Source organism: Enhydra lutris, unplaced genomic scaffold, assembly GCF_002288905.1.
Source record: "Enhydra lutris kenyoni isolate GAN:26980312 unplaced genomic scaffold, ASM228890v2 scaffoldscaffold80, whole genome shotgun sequence".
Lineage (NCBI taxonomy): Eukaryota > Metazoa > Chordata > Mammalia > Carnivora > Mustelidae > Enhydra > Enhydra lutris.
This window is the reverse complement of record NW_019154164.1, coordinates 4,043,356-4,060,087: the sequence shown is the minus strand read 5'-3', so window position 1 is coordinate 4,060,087 and position 16,732 is coordinate 4,043,356. Positions and strand designations below refer to the sequence as shown.

The following is a 16,732-nucleotide window of genomic DNA, read 5'->3' as shown; positions in this document are numbered from 1 at the left end:
TTTCAGAAGGGAAAATGTTTTAAAAAAGAACCCTGAACCCTGAGCCCTAACAAGAAATTATATGGTAAACAAAAGGCTCTCCTGAAGGATCTCTTGGTCAACATGGTCCATGGGTATGTTATGCCCAAGTACCTTGGTTGTATGTCGCATTTATTCATAGATTAGACCAACCGTATGGCTAAATTTGTCAGAAATGACAAGTGGGAGCATTTCTTGAAATCTTTTTCCTCCTGCACTTAAAGATAACATGTTTGGCCAAAGGCATTTTGTCTACCATCTGGATCTTTGCCAATCATATAATTCTGTGGAATGAGGATATGATCAATCCATCCATAATTGTGGACAACCTTCTTTTGCAAACCTTCCTCTAAATTAGTTTTAGTTTTCAGGCTTGAGAAATTAAATCTATCCTGTTAGGTATTTTTCAGACTTCTCTTGGCTACTCAGTGAGGAGCCCTCTTCTTATGGCAACATGAAGTTCCCATATTGAAGATGAATAGTTTTGAACCTGGTTTCTTAAAGGGCTTGATGAATGACAGCTTGTTTAGAGAACCCGATAAAGCAGTGTACAGCATGGAACTCAGGGAGAAGTGCTGAGAATAAAACCTCTGACTCATTTCTCTTTGTTCAAGAAACTATGGGCAAAAGGAGAAATGGTGTCTAGTGTGCTCACAGTGGTGATGCTTCGAGTGGGACCACCTACCCCAAATCTATTTGCTTCCTCATCAGATCTTATTTGGGGCCATATAAGGTAGAGCACTCTTACAAGGCACTAATATAACCATCAGGAGCCAGCTCTTCCGTTTTCTGACTCAGTTAAGCTTGCTCACGTGGCCAAGAGTAGTTCTTTGTTCTACTTAATGCTGTTAAATGCACTGTGCTGTGTATCGTCCCTTGCGAAGAAAGATGGTGCCACTCAATCAACCACCATTAGCGGAGTTTGCATTTTGTTTTTTCAAGCCATAGTAATGACCTTGTATTAAGCTGCCTGCCCCCCACCCCGCCCATTGCCTGTCTAGGCCCTCTTGAATCCAGTGGCACACACTGTGAAACAGCTGCTTAGACTTCGTGTTGGAGTGAGTCGTTATCTGGCCTTTCCAGGGATTAAGGCCTATAACCATGGCCTCATTATCAAGAGACTCTAGCCCACTGAGCTCCCTGGCCCCGCACCCATAACATGTTACAGCTCTCTTTAAAATCAGAGGACCCTGGACACCCTGGGGAAAGTCATGCCCTAGCTAAAGAACAGAAAATCCTGTGTTCCGATTTATCATCCCAGTAATTAAAGACAGTACCACATCCTGGTACTTTGAGAACATGCTTTTTACATAATATTATTATTTGTTTTAATTTAGTGATACATTTTTTAAGAGGCTGATTACACAAGAAGGAAACCCTGGGGCTCTCTCTGAAAGGTTACTGCTTGTAGAGGACACTGTCCATCACCTTTCCTGAAGCCCAGAGGGCATAAGCCCCCACAAGGTGAATAGAGGCATGATAGTATTGGATGATACAATATCCAGGTACTTTTACGTCATGTGCATTAATATAGCAAGATAAGGGCCTACAAGTAGTAACCATATCTTAAATACTCAGCAGAACATAAAGTCCAGTCCTAAGAACTAGTCTACTCTTGGCCACGTGAGCAAACTTAACTGAGTCAGAAAACAGAAGATCCAGCTCCTGATGGTCAAAGTAGTCAACCGGACCATGTCCAGGGACAAAGTAAATGCCTTACCAAGGGGCAAGTGGACTAAGTTAAGCAGGAAATGAGAGGCCAGAGCAATATTTCAGGGAGGCACTTTATAGTGCAGTAGATACAAACGTGGGCATCTGGAATTGCCACACTTGCACTTAGCATTGATGTAAAAAATGATAAAGGTCTGTAATGGAACATGACATGGTTAAGTGCACGGGCTGTGGAGTCAGACTCATGTGGTTTCGAGTTCAGCAGCTGACAAACTGTGTATCCTTGGGCAGGTTAATTTCCCACATACCGCTTCCAGTGTCTTCGTTTGTCAAATTGTATAGGGTATAGGGCGACCAGTAAGTGAGCTCACCCATTTATAGAGGGCAGACGGGAAGGAAGTCATGTCCATAAATGAGACAGCCTCTTCTAGCAGCAGCAGCAGAAGAAAGAGTAGATCTAAAACACAGCCATCCTCAATGTGGATTAAATCCCTGATTGTGACCTCTTCAGCACCAGACTGATGCTTAGAAAACCTTAAAAAATGTGAATACTGCCCCATCCCTTCCGACTTCCTCACACTTATTACCACGAGGCTCTCCTTTGGACCTCACAGAGCCCTCTGGTCCTCTGGTCCACTTCCCTTTTCTCTTAGCCTGTGAGCTTCCTCCTCGCCTCACTTGCCTGCTTTCTTTCCCTCTTATAATCTACTTCGATGCTGAAATCAGAGTGATTTATAGAAAGTGTAAGTTTTACCACATTGCTGCCTTGGCAACTACTCATTATCATGGCTTGACATTGGCTTTTAGCAGGAAACATCAAAACCTGATGAAGATTGCTGATAATTAAACGGGTTTGTCTTGGGAGGAATAGGGAGAAATAGTGAATTGTTTGTTTCTTTCTAGACCCTTTAGGCTAGAAGCCAGTGTTTCCATTTGAGTATTAAGTGCTTGGCCAGGTCAAGAAGAAATTGTTGATAAAGAATCTAATGTGATGCCAAGAACTGTAATTGACGATGAGGCCCAACAGTTGAGCAATCTCTTGGTTTAATATTCTTGAACCGTAGCATAGGTCCACTGAAATATCTCTCGCTCAAAATTAGGAGGCTTTGTTACTTACTAGCTGTGTGAACTTGGGGCACATTCCCCATCTTCTCTTGGCTTCAGATGTCTCATCTGTAATGAGGTTAAACTGGATGATCTCTGTTTTTCCTGGAGTCCCAGTAAGGCATTTCTTTATACCATCAGAGTGACTGAGGTCTGGAATAAACAAGTATTCTCCCCCACAGCAATTTAGCTTCAATAGAACTGGAATGGAGAGATAATAGAGATCAATATAATTAAGTGGCATAAAAATCAAATCAACAACGTTGACCATTTTAACACACCAGCCCAATCTACTAGAGAATTGGGAGTTTTAACTTTCACAGTTTTGAGTTTGATTCCTGCCATCCTTACGTCCTAAAGTGCTGCATGATACTGATTTTTTAATTAAAGTGATTGATTAATTTTGTAAAGATAGTCATTAAGATCCTTTGACATATCCCAGGCAGTCACAAGGCCCAGTTTTGGGGGAATCAGTGTGACATGTTGTTGGCTCAAAGATCATTTCTTTAGAAGTAGACACCACTGTGTTTCACTTATTACAAGGAGAGGGTTTCCCAGCTTCACCACCAAGGATCTTTTCAATTATTTGTCTTTATGAATTCCGGGTTATGAATAATTACAACTATTAAGCTATATTTATTAATATAAATAATAGCTTGTTTCTCAAACTCAGTGAAGCAAAGAGTGTTTAACCACTACTTGGAGCTTCTGATCAGTGAGCTATGCCATGTAATCAAAAGTTGGTATCTTTCTGGCTAAAAAGAAATGTATGTGGTATTTTAATTAGCTCTGCCTTAGGTAAATGTAAAACTTCTGTTAAGAATTTAGAAATCAGGTATCTTGGAAACTTCCAGATGCTTAAAAGAGATTCCTAGTGAGCCACAGACTACACTTTGGGAGCTTAGTGCATATATTAGGGAACAGTCAACCCAATAATACTTACGGTTATATAAGTTATTATTAAGGGTGACTGTTCTCTAATATATGCATTAACCTCTCAAATTATAGTCTGTGGATGATGATGATGGTGGTTGTTATTGCCAATGTGTATTGGCGATGTGTATACCAGACCTGTCTTTAACCACTATATGCATTTAATCCTTTATTCCTGAGCCACAGAGAGGTAAAATTACTTACCCAGGGTCACACAACTAGGAACTCATGGGACTTTAACCCTGGAAGGTTTGAGGAGTTGGGGGTGAGGACTACTGTTCATATAACCTATTAGTGGGCAAAGAGTGCTTTGGTAAATGAATAAGAGAAGGACAGGCATTGACAGTTATCTTAAATTGTTAGAATATGAGAAGGATTCAGAGCTGTGGTGTGGAAAAACATTTGAGTTGCAAAGATAGAGTTGGAGACAGTGTGCTCTGCAGGTTGGTCCCCAAGTTTGTGCATTTGAGCTGAGGATTGTGTGAAGGCTAGAAGTTGGACCAACCAATACCTTGCTGGTCAGAGTGGTGAATTCCAAGTGCCTAACCTGTTTGGTTGGGATGGGGGTTAGGAAGTGGAGTAGAGGATGATATCACCATTTTAAGGCTGGGAATAGGAGTTGAAGAAGGGGAAAATGGCTCCCACTAGACAGTTACATATATATGATAAGGCAGGGGAAGGGAGAGTGAGGAGAAAAGCTAATTTTTGAGTTAATAACTGATGTTCTACTAGAATTTCAGGGCCTTTAAACCTTTGTGGAGTAGGGATTTGTGGCAATTCTATACCACAGAATGTCACAAAACCCAGGATATTGGGATTCCAGGGTTAGGACTCTAGCAGTTCAAGACAATGAAATGCTGAGGGATGTTGGGGGCCATAAACCCAAGGATTTGAAAGGTAAATCTCTGGAGATGTTAAACACTAATCCCCTCTGCACTCCAAGTCAATCACAATTTTAGCCCCTGGGACAGTGGAAATGGGATTGGTGGTTGGAGATTGGGTGGGGGATGATTAAGGGGGAGGCCACCGAAGCAGGAATTTGGGGCCTACCTCCCTAGCTTTAACTGGAGCAGCTGCCATTTTATATGGAGGGTTTTTGTATACAGTCTTTTTCAGTAAAGGCATTCCAAACTGAAAGAAAAAAGCAAAACCACTAGGGGAAAGAAGAGGATGTGGAACCTCTAAAAGGTGACCCCTTCGGCTTTTGGCCTTTTTGAAAAGAGGGACAGACACAATCAAGGATGTTTGACTGGGAGATTGGGAAGGACCAACTAACACCTAGTAAATTAGGCATTCACTACCAAGAAACCAGTAACAGCAGCAGCAACAAATGATAATAGCATTTCCCATGTCGATTCTCAGCTCAGATCTGGGCCCAGGGCTAAATGCTACAGATTGTGCCATTTGATTCTCTGGGGTCCCATGGGGTAGATGCTATTATCTCATTTTGCAGATACTATCTCTTTTTCAGCGGCTGGCGGAAATGTATGAGTAGCCTACATATATAAGAATACACAAAGTTAAAGCAGTTAAGAATCTAACTCTGCAGAGTTAGACAGTTGCAGCTGAAGCACACGTGGGGTCCAATTATCTGTTCCTTTGAGCCCAGGAGATCCTGAGTTCAAAAGGACCAATCAGGAATGTCTGAGAGCTTATTCTAAGCAGGAAGTGTTTTTATGTTGATTTAAGTAGAAGATGACACATTTCCTTCATAGAAGGAAAGGTTTTATTGCAATCGCATGTTTGCTTGAAAAGACTTTTATTAATTTGTTCGTTCAGCAAATACTTAATGAGCCACAACCACGTGCTCTGAGCCCCAAGTCTCAAACATACAAAATTGGGAAACTGAATTAACATAAGCTTCAACCCTGAGGAATTTCTGAAACTTGCAAGCCCTGCTTTAGGAGGCACCTATGGAGTGAGGGCGGTTTTTTTTAGTCTAGTTCCAATGGATATTTAAATACCTATCCAGAACAAAGAAAGCAGTGGAATTTGTAGCTTGTACATCATGGACTTAAAGAACCTTAGAAATCGGAGTGCCTGACTGGCTCAGTTGGTGGAGCATGGGACTTTTGATCTCAGCTTGATCTCAAGCCCCATGTTGGGTGTGGAGCTTATGGAAAAAGCCTTATTTTTTTTTATTAAAAAATAAAGAACCTTAGAAATAAAGTGGCCCATGTGCTATATTTTACCGGTCAGAGAGTCAGACAGACTTAGATTGTAAACTGTTTAACCTAAGGCAGGTCACTTAATCTCTCTGAGCCTCAGTTTCTTCATAGGTAATGTGGGGTAGTAGCGGTTGCTTTATAGAAATATGGTAAGGATTACATAGGTGATTTATATGAAGTTCTCAGTGCAGTGTCTAACAGACTCAATATATTTTACTGTTATTGTGATCACTATTTTCTGAGTCAAGGGGACTGAAACCCAGAGAGGGGAAGTGACTAGCCCAAGATCGCACAACTTGTTGATGTTAGGACAAATATTAGAACTCAGATCTCTTTTAATAGTCAAATATTCCTCATACCGCCCCACTCATTTTGTTCCTTTGGAGCAGGTAATGTAAACCTCCTAGGCTTGTGAGAAATATTTTGCTTCATCCAAGAAGGAGGGAGAAGAATGGCAAAGAAATGGCTGACAAAAGAAAAGAATTCAAGGGGCTCCTGATTGGTTCAGTCAATTAAGCATTCAGCTCTTGATTTCAGATCAGGTCACGATCTCAGGGTCATGGGATAGAGCCCCATGTCAGGCTCTGTGCTCAGTGCAGAGTCTGCTTGAGGTTCTCTCTCTCTCCCTCTGCCCACCCCCGAAATAAATAAGCAAATAAATCATTAAACAAACAAAAGAAAGAAAAGAATTCCTGGACCCAGATAACAAAGTAGCAAGAGATAAATGGAGAGCAAAGAAGAAACAATAGAAGTTGTTTCTAGAAATTGTGGAAGGCAGCTATGCTCACCACTATACCACCAACGCTGCACACTGTTTCTAGAAATTTTGAGTAGCAATATTGGAACATTATAATGTCTGGTGAATCATAAGGACTCATCTCCATCCTTATACCTTTATTCACCACAAACAGCTCAATGGAATTGACGAGACCTTTCCTTTTGCTTGGGGATGGAGGTGGGGAGGTGGTTTGGAGTACCTGTGTGTTTCACAGAACCTTACTGTGACTTCAGCCTCACCAGACAATTGCTATTTGCACAACAAAGGACCCATATAAGTGAGGTTAGAATGAAGCGTGAGTCCTTCCAAGGCCTAAGGAATGATAGATTTTTAAAGGATTGTGGACTGGAAGGAAACCTTTTAGTAGAAGCTGCTGAAAAGTTTAGAAAAACAGGGGGAAAAAAAACAGTAAAGCCATGTTGTTCATTGCTCTGTGCAGTGACAGCAGTAGGTAAATACAGCACCGAGTGTGATTGATTTGTTAAGTGAAAATATAAAATATTCTTTTTTTTAAGATTATTTATTTATTTATTTAAGAGGGAGTACACAGAAGAAAAGGCAGAGGCAGACTCCCCACTAAGCCGGGAGCCTGATGTGGGGCTTGATCCCTGGACCCTGGGATCATGACTTGATCTGAAGGCAGACACTGCACTGACTGAGCCACCTAGGGATGATACATTCTTTCCTAAACAGTACTTCAATTTATTCAGAGGACTGCAGTTGTTGCAGCATCCAGGCTATTTTGCTCAGTTCATGGCTGCAGAAGGTCTGACTGGAGTTCCTAGCCCACCAAAAGGGATACACTGAAGCTATCTCAGGTGGAATTACCACAGAAAGGGGTTGTTCCTTTGTTATTTCATCCTTGTATCTTAAGCTTGCCGATTTCCCTCTCCTAGAAATAATTACATCTTATTTCAAATAAAATATACAGATAACATTTGGATTGCTTATTCATTTGATAACTTTCACCTTCGCAGGGCATCAGGTACAGTGTACACAGCGCTGGACATTGCCACTGGACAAGAGGTGAGTGCTCACATTCAACCCTGATTTTTACTGTCCTTTCATTCATAACGATCACATCTCTTCTTCTGTCCTGACAGAATGGGTGGCACTGGGTTGACGTGGGACTCGATTTCATCAGTGTCCAAAGTTTCTGAAGTGGGTGATTTGCTCCTGACTGACCAAAGAAAAGAGCATGAGTTTGCGGTGCTAAGAAAGAGCCTAGGAAGATAAAGAATATTTATTCCTTACCCTGTGTACAAAAAACAAAAAACAAAACAAAACAAAACAAAAATCCCAAGCCAAAAAATAAATAAATAAATAAACCCAAAACCAACTCCCTCCCCCCAAAAACAATGGCTGTGTATGTGTAATGACTGTAACTCATTCTTGCATTTCAATCATCCTTCAGGTGGCCATAAAGCAGATGAACCTTCAACAGCAGCCCAAAAAGGAATTAATTATTAATGAAATTCTGGTCATGAGGGAAAATAAGAACCCCAATATTGTTAATTATTTAGATAGGTAAGTGTTTTCTCTCATTACGTACCGGTTTTCTTAATGCGATGTCGTTTGCTTGGCCAAGTATTTTGTTTAGAATCTAGTCATGTAGCAACCCTTCTACAAATACTTCTCAAGTGCTACGGAATAGGGAGCCTCACATCTATTGCTGAACTTTGCCCACCCATCAAACATTGGAAGACACACTTTATGGTCCTGCTTCTAAGCGTGAGCAGTGTGTGTAATTTCCTTTCGAGGATCGTGACTCCACATTGACAGGAAATAGACTGTTGCGCACAGGGGAGAGCCGCGGTGTTTTAAACATTTCACCAAGTGTTTGGAGGGAGTGCCATCTCTGGGTGTCTGAGTGAAGAGGGCTGGCTGCAGCGGCCCCACTTTAATGGGTGCTTTGTGATTAGCTGACAGTGAGGTCTAGGGAATTGAGACTTTAATCTCAAGCCTTTTTCTTGGACCAGGTAATTAATGTCTCTTTCATCAGTGGTATTAGCAGCGGGTTATAAATAGGCGTTTAAAGACAGCTCTAACTCTTTGCTTGTGGTTAACATCGTGTTTCATTCAATTTCAGTAAGTGTTTGCTTAGCACCACTGTGCTGTGTACTCTGGGGGGATATAAAGGAAATAAGATGAGGTCTCCAACCTCAGTGAGCTTAAAATCTTGCTTTCTGTGTTTTGTGCCAGGTGGACCAGAGAAAGAGGGGGAAGAGGGAGGAAAAAAAAAAAAGGAATCAGATTTTACAGCCGAAACCTGAGCTTCATAAAATGCCACTTATGGGCTATCTGCAGTAAAGTGACTCGACTCTGCTTTTTTAATTTTGTAAAAATTGCCTTTGCAAAAGAAAAAAAATGTAAATTTCTCAGAGGCTTTCTTTCCTAATGAGGTAGAGCCTGTGAATGTTCATTTTTAATAGGCTTCCCAGATGACTCTCACGGGCATTGCAGTTGGAGCGCCACTGAATTCAAAGTCTTGCTTCATACTGATGTGGAACTTAGGGCAGGATGGAATTGTTGGGGTCATTCTGTTCTCTTGCTGAGCCTGGCTGCTAATGTGCCTTCAAGTGGTTCCAGATGTTTTGAATTGGTCCAGTGGTCAGACTTTGATGACCTTCCTCCCCATGTTTGATCACTTGTTGTGTGTTCTCTCAAAAACTAAAGAAAATGGGCACATTGCTACTAACTTCTAATAGGACCGAGACCTCAGCACAGTAAATCCTTTGCAAACATGAGTCTCTTTGATTCCAATACTGCTCGAAAATAATTCAGTAGAATCAAAAATAATGCTGGATATGAATAAATATCTTTTATATATCTCTGTGCCATGGTCCAGTTCAGTCCAAGACATCAACACAATGGCTCAAGTTACCAAAATGGCTAGTCACTGATCCTGTTCAATGAAAGTAGCTTTTACAGTGGAATGACTGCCAGTAGTCAGTCACCAGAGGACTTCTGGTTCATTTCCTTCTTCCATGGCACACAGTGAGATCTGATGATCCTTTGATTTTCCTGCATATTCTCTTGTAATGCTAGGGAAGTTTCCTCTTATCCCAGTCATTGATATTTTCCTCCCATTATAGAATATGGCCAAATGCAGACACTACCTGCAAACTACCTTCTTAATGGGAATATAGACAAGTCCCCACTTCCTTAGGCCTGAGTCAATGTCTTTTTCTTCTCTTCTTGTAGCTACTTAGTGGGTGATGAACTATGGGTAGTCATGGAGTATTTGGCTGGTGGCTCTCTGACTGATGTGGTCACAGAGACCTGTATGGATGAAGGCCAGATAGCAGCTGTCTGCAGAGAGGTAAGAAAATAGAGCATTTCTAGCTGATGAGATCACCAGAACTGGCAGTTCTTTATCTCTCATTATCCAGAATGCGTTTAACACCAAAGTAACAATAGCACATTTTTTCTATGAAAAAAAAAAAAAAAAGAAAAGAAAAGAAAATGGTGAGCCTAACTTCAATTCAGATCCTTTCCTAATAGCACTTTCCTTCCCCTCTCTTCCCAGCCTGTTGTGTATTTTAGTCCCTTTGCTCTGGATCTTTTGAGCTCTATTACGCCATGTACAAAGTGTCGCATCTAAGCCTGCATGCTGTAGTTTCAGCGAGCCTGGGAAACAGTAATGGCGGCATGGAAGTTCTTCCTGATTTGGGAGGATTTTTACATGATAATCACTTTGTCCTGCATATACAATGGGAGCCTTGTAAAATATAAACCATTCCAACCCTATCATTTTCGAGAAGGCAATTCAAGCAAGATTCTCCCTCAGCCCAGACAGCAGTTGCTTTCCCGTTACAATCTGGATGTCTCCCAAAACCCTCCAGTGGGTCTGAGTGTCTGCCTCTCATCCAATAACAGTGTCATATCCCTAGTTTCATGTAAAACTGAGGACATTTTACTATAATTTTCTCAGTACTTAAAAACACACTCCTTTTTGGAATCTCATCTTGGGCCTGACCATCTACCCCATTCATTGTGGTGAGGCTGTCTGCAGACACAAGTAGGAACTCTGACCCACTGAAACTTGAAAACCAGTGACAGGAAGACAAAACCAAATAACTGCAGCTAGTCTTTGTTCTTTATTTTCAGTTGTTCACTTAAATTTCTTCCTGCCTTGCTTTCCTCTGGTCCCCATTTCCTCCAGCCCCAGCATGTAGATGTATCCACCAAACATAAGTATTTTCTATTCATGCAATGAATCAAACTTTTAATATATGGGAGACCCTTCCACCCTGAGCCTGTAGTTTCCATGGTGCATGATGCGAAGCCACTTCCCAACAACTGACTATAGCTACTTCATAACCTAGAGGTGGTTCCCAACCATGGCTGTCCATTAGAGGTAGCTTGGGGCCCTCGTTTTCAATGCAGATTCCTGGGTCCCCCTTCCGGCCTCCTGAATCAAATCCTGTGGAGGCAGAGTCTTACTGTGCCTATGTAGGACCAAGCCGAATCCACACCCTCCAGATGACTAGGTCAAAGTATGATTCTTAACTGGCTAGTCTGGCTGTATTAAGGATTTACCGCTATTTATCACATCCCCACTCTTCATGTCCTAGTCTGACTTGGGAGCTTTTATAATGTGTAATGCTAACTTATAGCATTGATGTAAATGGGAACGTGATTTCAAACTGGTAAGACAACAGTAATCTATTTCACTTGACAATGTAAAATTATACCTTTGCCCCATGTTTATCTAAAAAATGAAACTTACCTGGTTTTAAATTCTTTGTGATATAATTAGAACTTGCTTTTCTGATTCAATAGTGCCTCCAAGCGCTGGACTTTTTACACTCAAACCAAGTGATCCACAGAGACATAAAGAGTGACAATATTCTTCTTGGGATGGATGGCTCTGTTAAATTGAGTAGGTATTTTTGTTCAGATGGTATTTGAAAGAGTGTCAGGGGATATCTGCTTGTTTCCTGTCTGAGAAGAAAGTGGCTATTGAATGTGATTGGTTTGAAAGTGTTTAGAGCCCCATTTGAAGTAAAGAAATTTTTTTCTAACACCATGTTCCTGTAGATCATGACCAGATTCTGAGGGTTTAACATTCAGAATTTCTCAGGTCTTCCATCTGCTAAATGACAAATACCCAACTAGAAAACTGAAAGATCCTATAAGTTGGAGGGGACAGTAATGGGGAGGGAACCAGATCGAGGACTAGTAAAAATGACATCACGTTAATCAGTTATCTCAGACCCTTTTAAAATCAGGGCCACTGGAGGGATCTGGTAATAATGGATAGGAGCTAGGGGGTTATGGAAACTCTGTGTCGAACGGAAGAAGGTGTGGCCATTTGTGAAAGTGACCTATTATGAAAAAAATAAGAAGAAATTGAATTGATTGTAACTGACTTTTCTTCCGCAGCTGATTTTGGGTTCTGTGCCCAGATCACCCCTGAACAAAGTAAACGGAGCACTATGGTGGGAACTCCATACTGGATGGCACCTGAGGTTGTAACTCGAAAAGCTTATGGTCCGAAAGTTGATATCTGGTCTCTAGGGATTATGGCAATTGAAATGGTGGAAGGTGAACCCCCTTACCTTAATGAAAATCCACTCAGGGTAAGTCAGGAGAAAACTCATGTATGTCCTCCCTCGGAAGAGGGCAAAGTGTCATTTCTTGTCTCTACCAAAAGGGGCCAGAATGGGCTCTTTCCTGGGATAAGTGACATAGAAGCTCCAAGTTATGATTCTCAAAACTATTCTGAGTTATTCTCAATATCTTCTATAGTGTCCCAGCAGTTTTCCAAGTGCTTGTAGATCAGTATTTCTAATGGCAGGGGTCTTTAAAATTCTTTACTACAGTTTTCTGCTGTTAAAAAAAAAAAAGCATAACTAGATGTGGGAAGAAAAGTATTTTTATCACATGCCATGCTTAAATGATCTATCTAGGAAACACTTGCTTTATAATCACTTTAACAAAGTGAATAAATGCATTTCCAGAACACCTATAATTTTTAAATTAGATTTTGTCTCATTGTCAGTAATGATTTATTGAGCAGCAGCAGCTGGGTATTGAATGGAGCGCGAGATAGACACAGCGCCAGCATGGCGGAGTTGCAAACGTAATTAGGCTGTCTGGTAGAAAATGAATGGAAATAGTTGGCGTTGGGGAACTCAGGTTAGCTCCTGTGGAAACAGAGGTTTGATCCTTATGTAGTCAGGTTACCTCGCCAAGAGAGAAGCTCCATTTCAAAGCCTAAGCCCACCATCTTTATTCAGAGATGAGCCATGGATCATGAGAGTAAAAGGCCAAGGGGTATGGAAGAGATGCTTGCTCAGCACAGGAGTGAGCCAGTAGCTCTCCTGTTGTGCATTGCCTAAGGGTGAGCCAGAAGCTGTGTTGCGTATTTAAAGGGCATTCCATTACCCAAAAAGGAAATATGCACAGGTTCACATTTGACGCCCAGAACACACAAAGCATGCCAGTGCTGATGGCTTCTCGCATTTTATTTGCATCCTTACCACTGTGTCTAAAACTGAATTTTCCCCTCCGTATAAAAAGAATCGGCCTTGGTAAATGGTGAAGTCTTTGCGTGGTCAGCTTATAAAATCCATATTCACGCCAAATGTATGTGGCTTTCTGTATATGTCATGCAACCTACACACTCACTGTCTGGTTGTTTTCATAGTTGAACCTTTTGTAATTGGGAGCTGCAACCCCCCGTGTATGCAGTGGGGGACAGCCTCCCCTCACCATCTCTTAAGTCCTCCCCGGCACTCGGCCTCTTGTCCTCGTCCCTGTACTGATTAGGAAACAACAGATAGGAGTGAATGCCCTAATGAATGCTCCGTGCTATTGCTATGGTCTCATGAAACAATCTGGAAGTGAGATGTGTGGATTGATTAGCTGCCTGCAGGGCTGAGTGGAAGAGAAGGGGCATTTTCCCACCGTTTGTGGGTCGGCCCTCCATAAATTTAATCAAGCCCACCCCTGACCTATGGACCAAGTGCATCAGGATAATTACTGGGGCTTATCCTTATTGTTTAACCACCTTTGCCCATTAAGGAATAGCAGTGAAAGAACACATCAGGCCTCTTGTTTCCACGGATTTCCTCCTCTAAGTCTTCAGAGTTTGGAGGCACTAAACGGATTATAGCTATTTTGCTTTCTGTCTTCTAATGAGTAATTTACAACCTGCAAAATTTGAGGATTAAATAAATGGCGCTGTAAAGCAACTGGTCTCAGTAATGCATTTATTACCTTCTTCAGTTCCCCAATTACAATTGATCACTCTTTAGCGGGGCCATTAATTGTTAGAAAAAAAGGAAACAAGTTTTAATCTTTATAGGCATCTTCTAGCCTAGGATTAGAACTCATAATGAACAGCTTGTCTCTTAGAATCCACAGCCTTGTAGCTAAACAAGTACTTGCAGACAACAAGCCACCAGGTTCAGGAAGCCTACATTAAGGCTATAACAAAAAGACCTGTCAGAAAGACCACCCTGTTGAATTCCACTGATAAGGACTTGGACTAACTTTGCTCATTACTCTCTGTGTGTGATCAGCCTCCAATGACTCAGTCAATCAACAGGTCCATATTGAGCCAGCCCTCTCACTCTCTGCTAGGCACCACAAATACTTTCTTAGTTTTGATTTCAGATATATTGCCCTCGTGTTCGCTTAAAGACAACACAGCAACTCAGGCCGTATGCCCTTATTTGGGATTTAAAAAAATGTAGTCACCGAAACCATAGAGGGGTTGGAGAGAAAAAGATCTAACAGGAGCTCGTAAGGAGCCTGTATTTTCTTGGATCCTAATGGCCAGGCTATGTGTGGAGGATTGGAAAATTGCAGAGCTTCGGGAGAGGTAGAAAAGAGAGGTAGGTTAGTCCTTCTTTCTCTGAAATCCTTCCAATACTACCATCCACCCATCCACCCCTTTGGGCTTTGAGGAGGAAAGAAGGAATTAAGTGGAAGGAAGCCAGCGTGGGTAGAATAGAGGGTAGCATGTTGTCATGAAAAAATTCCGCCCCTGTAGTCAGGTAGATCTGGCGTGTCCTGGCTTCACAGCCTACAAGCTCTTGTAGGGACTTTCAGCAAGTCACTTGAAACTTTTATAAACCTGTTTCTTTTGTGTAAAATGAGGATAATACCTGTCTTGCAGAGTTACTGTGAAAATTAAATACAATAATACATGTAAATCACTTAGCACACTGTCTAGCTCATTGTAGGAAATATGTGTATATGTATTGTGTGTGTTTGTGTGTGCAGAGAGAGATTATACGAATAGGAAGGTGAGAAATGATCCATAGAGTGCTTTTTACACATTCATAAAGGGAGACTGGACTCCCCACTTCTGCAAAAACTTCCCCTTCACTCTGGCTACACTCTGATCACTGCAAAGAGCAGAGGGCTCTGCAGAGTCCCGTAAAATTACAATGAACAGATAACACTGAACGGAACAGGTTAAAGGTGAAGACGGGCTATATGTTTGAAGGCTATTCACCTTTCATTTGGGTTTTTTGCATGTGTCTTTGTTGTGTCTGTTGAAACAGAGCAAGCCCTTTGTGAATGTTGCCAGTTAACATATCACTGATGCAAGGAATTAGCTACTCCCCCCCTAGTTACAAAGTGGTTGGGATATTTTTAATGTAAATTGTTCAGTGCTAATTGACCTAATTTGCTCATAAAATGCCTTTTAAAGGTCATAGAGTTATTAACTGTCCTGATGTTATGAGGTTGGTACCCTTCCAGAGACAGAAAGGAGACAAGCTTCTTACCGTTCCCCACTGCCTGAAGTCTTTGCATTCAACATAATTGGCCTTGAACATGTTCTGCGACCCATGGACATTTTTAGTGTGGTCTCCAATAATAAAGTGCCTTGTTCTTTCTGTTTGCAAAAGTGATCAATCAAAATCAAAAGTCCCCTGTGGATATACAAATCAGTGTTAGCATTCTGCTCATCTTCCCAACTTTTTTTTGTCGATTTGAGATATGAACTCTAAAACCTGTGATTATAATGACCTGATTCTAAGTAAAGAGGAACAATCATCTAGATAAAACAAATCTTTGATTTGTTTTTTTCAGCACCAAAAGAGTGTCTCTTTATGAACTTTGTATTCACAGGTAATTGGGCTGTTCTTGTCAATGGGTTTTGATGGAATCTGACATTTGTGAAATGTCTCAGTGACATCCAATTGAAGTCCCTACTGGACTGTGGGTGGATCCCTTTTCTATGTGTACTTTTCCAAACCTTCACCCTACTTGAAATGAACATTCAGGGTTGTCTTTCAGCCCTTGCTTTAAGCATCGATGAAATGGTAGCAAGCACTGGCTATTTGGAAGACAGTTCCTGGTATTAATAAGAAACATCTGAATGCTCAAACGAGCAGTGTATTATGTGAACCACTGACCTTGTAACAGTGGGTCTACTCCTTGGTTGTGCATTGGAATCACTTATGGAGCTTTAAGAACAAATGATATCAGCTTCTCCCACCAAGGACTGAACCAGAAACAAAGCTCTGTGGCAAGCACTTTCTAGAACCCCGTCTAAGCTGGAAAACAATTCTTCATCAGCCCTCTTTGAACATGGTTGTCTAACTGAAAAAGTACACACTCTTACTCTGTCCACATTTCTTCATTTCGTCTAATATAGATATAGATACATAGATATATCTATATATTGATATCTGTATCTATATCTATATCTTTATCAATATTACTCTGTCAAAGCCTTGTTGAAATCCTGGTGCACTCTATGGCATTTTCTGGCTTACTAGTCCAGGAACACTATAAAAAAAAGAAATGGCATTAGCTCAGCAGGTACATTCATGATACGCCATTTCTTTTTCAGTTTTACTTCTCCGAAAATGTGGAGTTTATCTTTAAAATGTGCTAGCGGGCTCCTGGGTGGCTCAGTGGGTTGAGTGACTGCCTTCAGTTCAGGTCACGATCCCGGACTTCCAGAATCGAGTCCCGCATCGGGCTCCCAGCTCCTTGGGGAGTCTGCTTCTCCCTCTGACCTTCTCCTCTCTCATGCTCTCTCTCACTCATTCTCTCTCAAATAAATAAATAAAATCTTTTAAAAAAAATG

The 16,732-nt window shown here is 41.3% G+C and overlaps 1 protein-coding gene across 1 annotated transcript in view; it reads left to right on the top strand.

The window, feature by feature from the left end:
• The window catches only part of LOC111160957 (p21 (RAC1) activated kinase 3), a 111,206-nt gene that overhangs the window by 79,698 nt on the left and 14,776 nt on the right, over positions 1-16,732 (top strand). Inside the window, exons 11-15 of the mRNA XM_022524359.1 lie at positions 7,650-7,698; positions 8,087-8,199; positions 9,877-9,994; positions 11,458-11,557; positions 12,061-12,257. Of these exons, the coding sequence (XP_022380067.1) occupies positions 7,650-7,698; positions 8,087-8,199; positions 9,877-9,994; positions 11,458-11,557; positions 12,061-12,257 (577 nt within the window). The remainder of the gene's footprint in view (positions 1-7,649; positions 7,699-8,086; positions 8,200-9,876; positions 9,995-11,457; positions 11,558-12,060; positions 12,258-16,732) is intronic.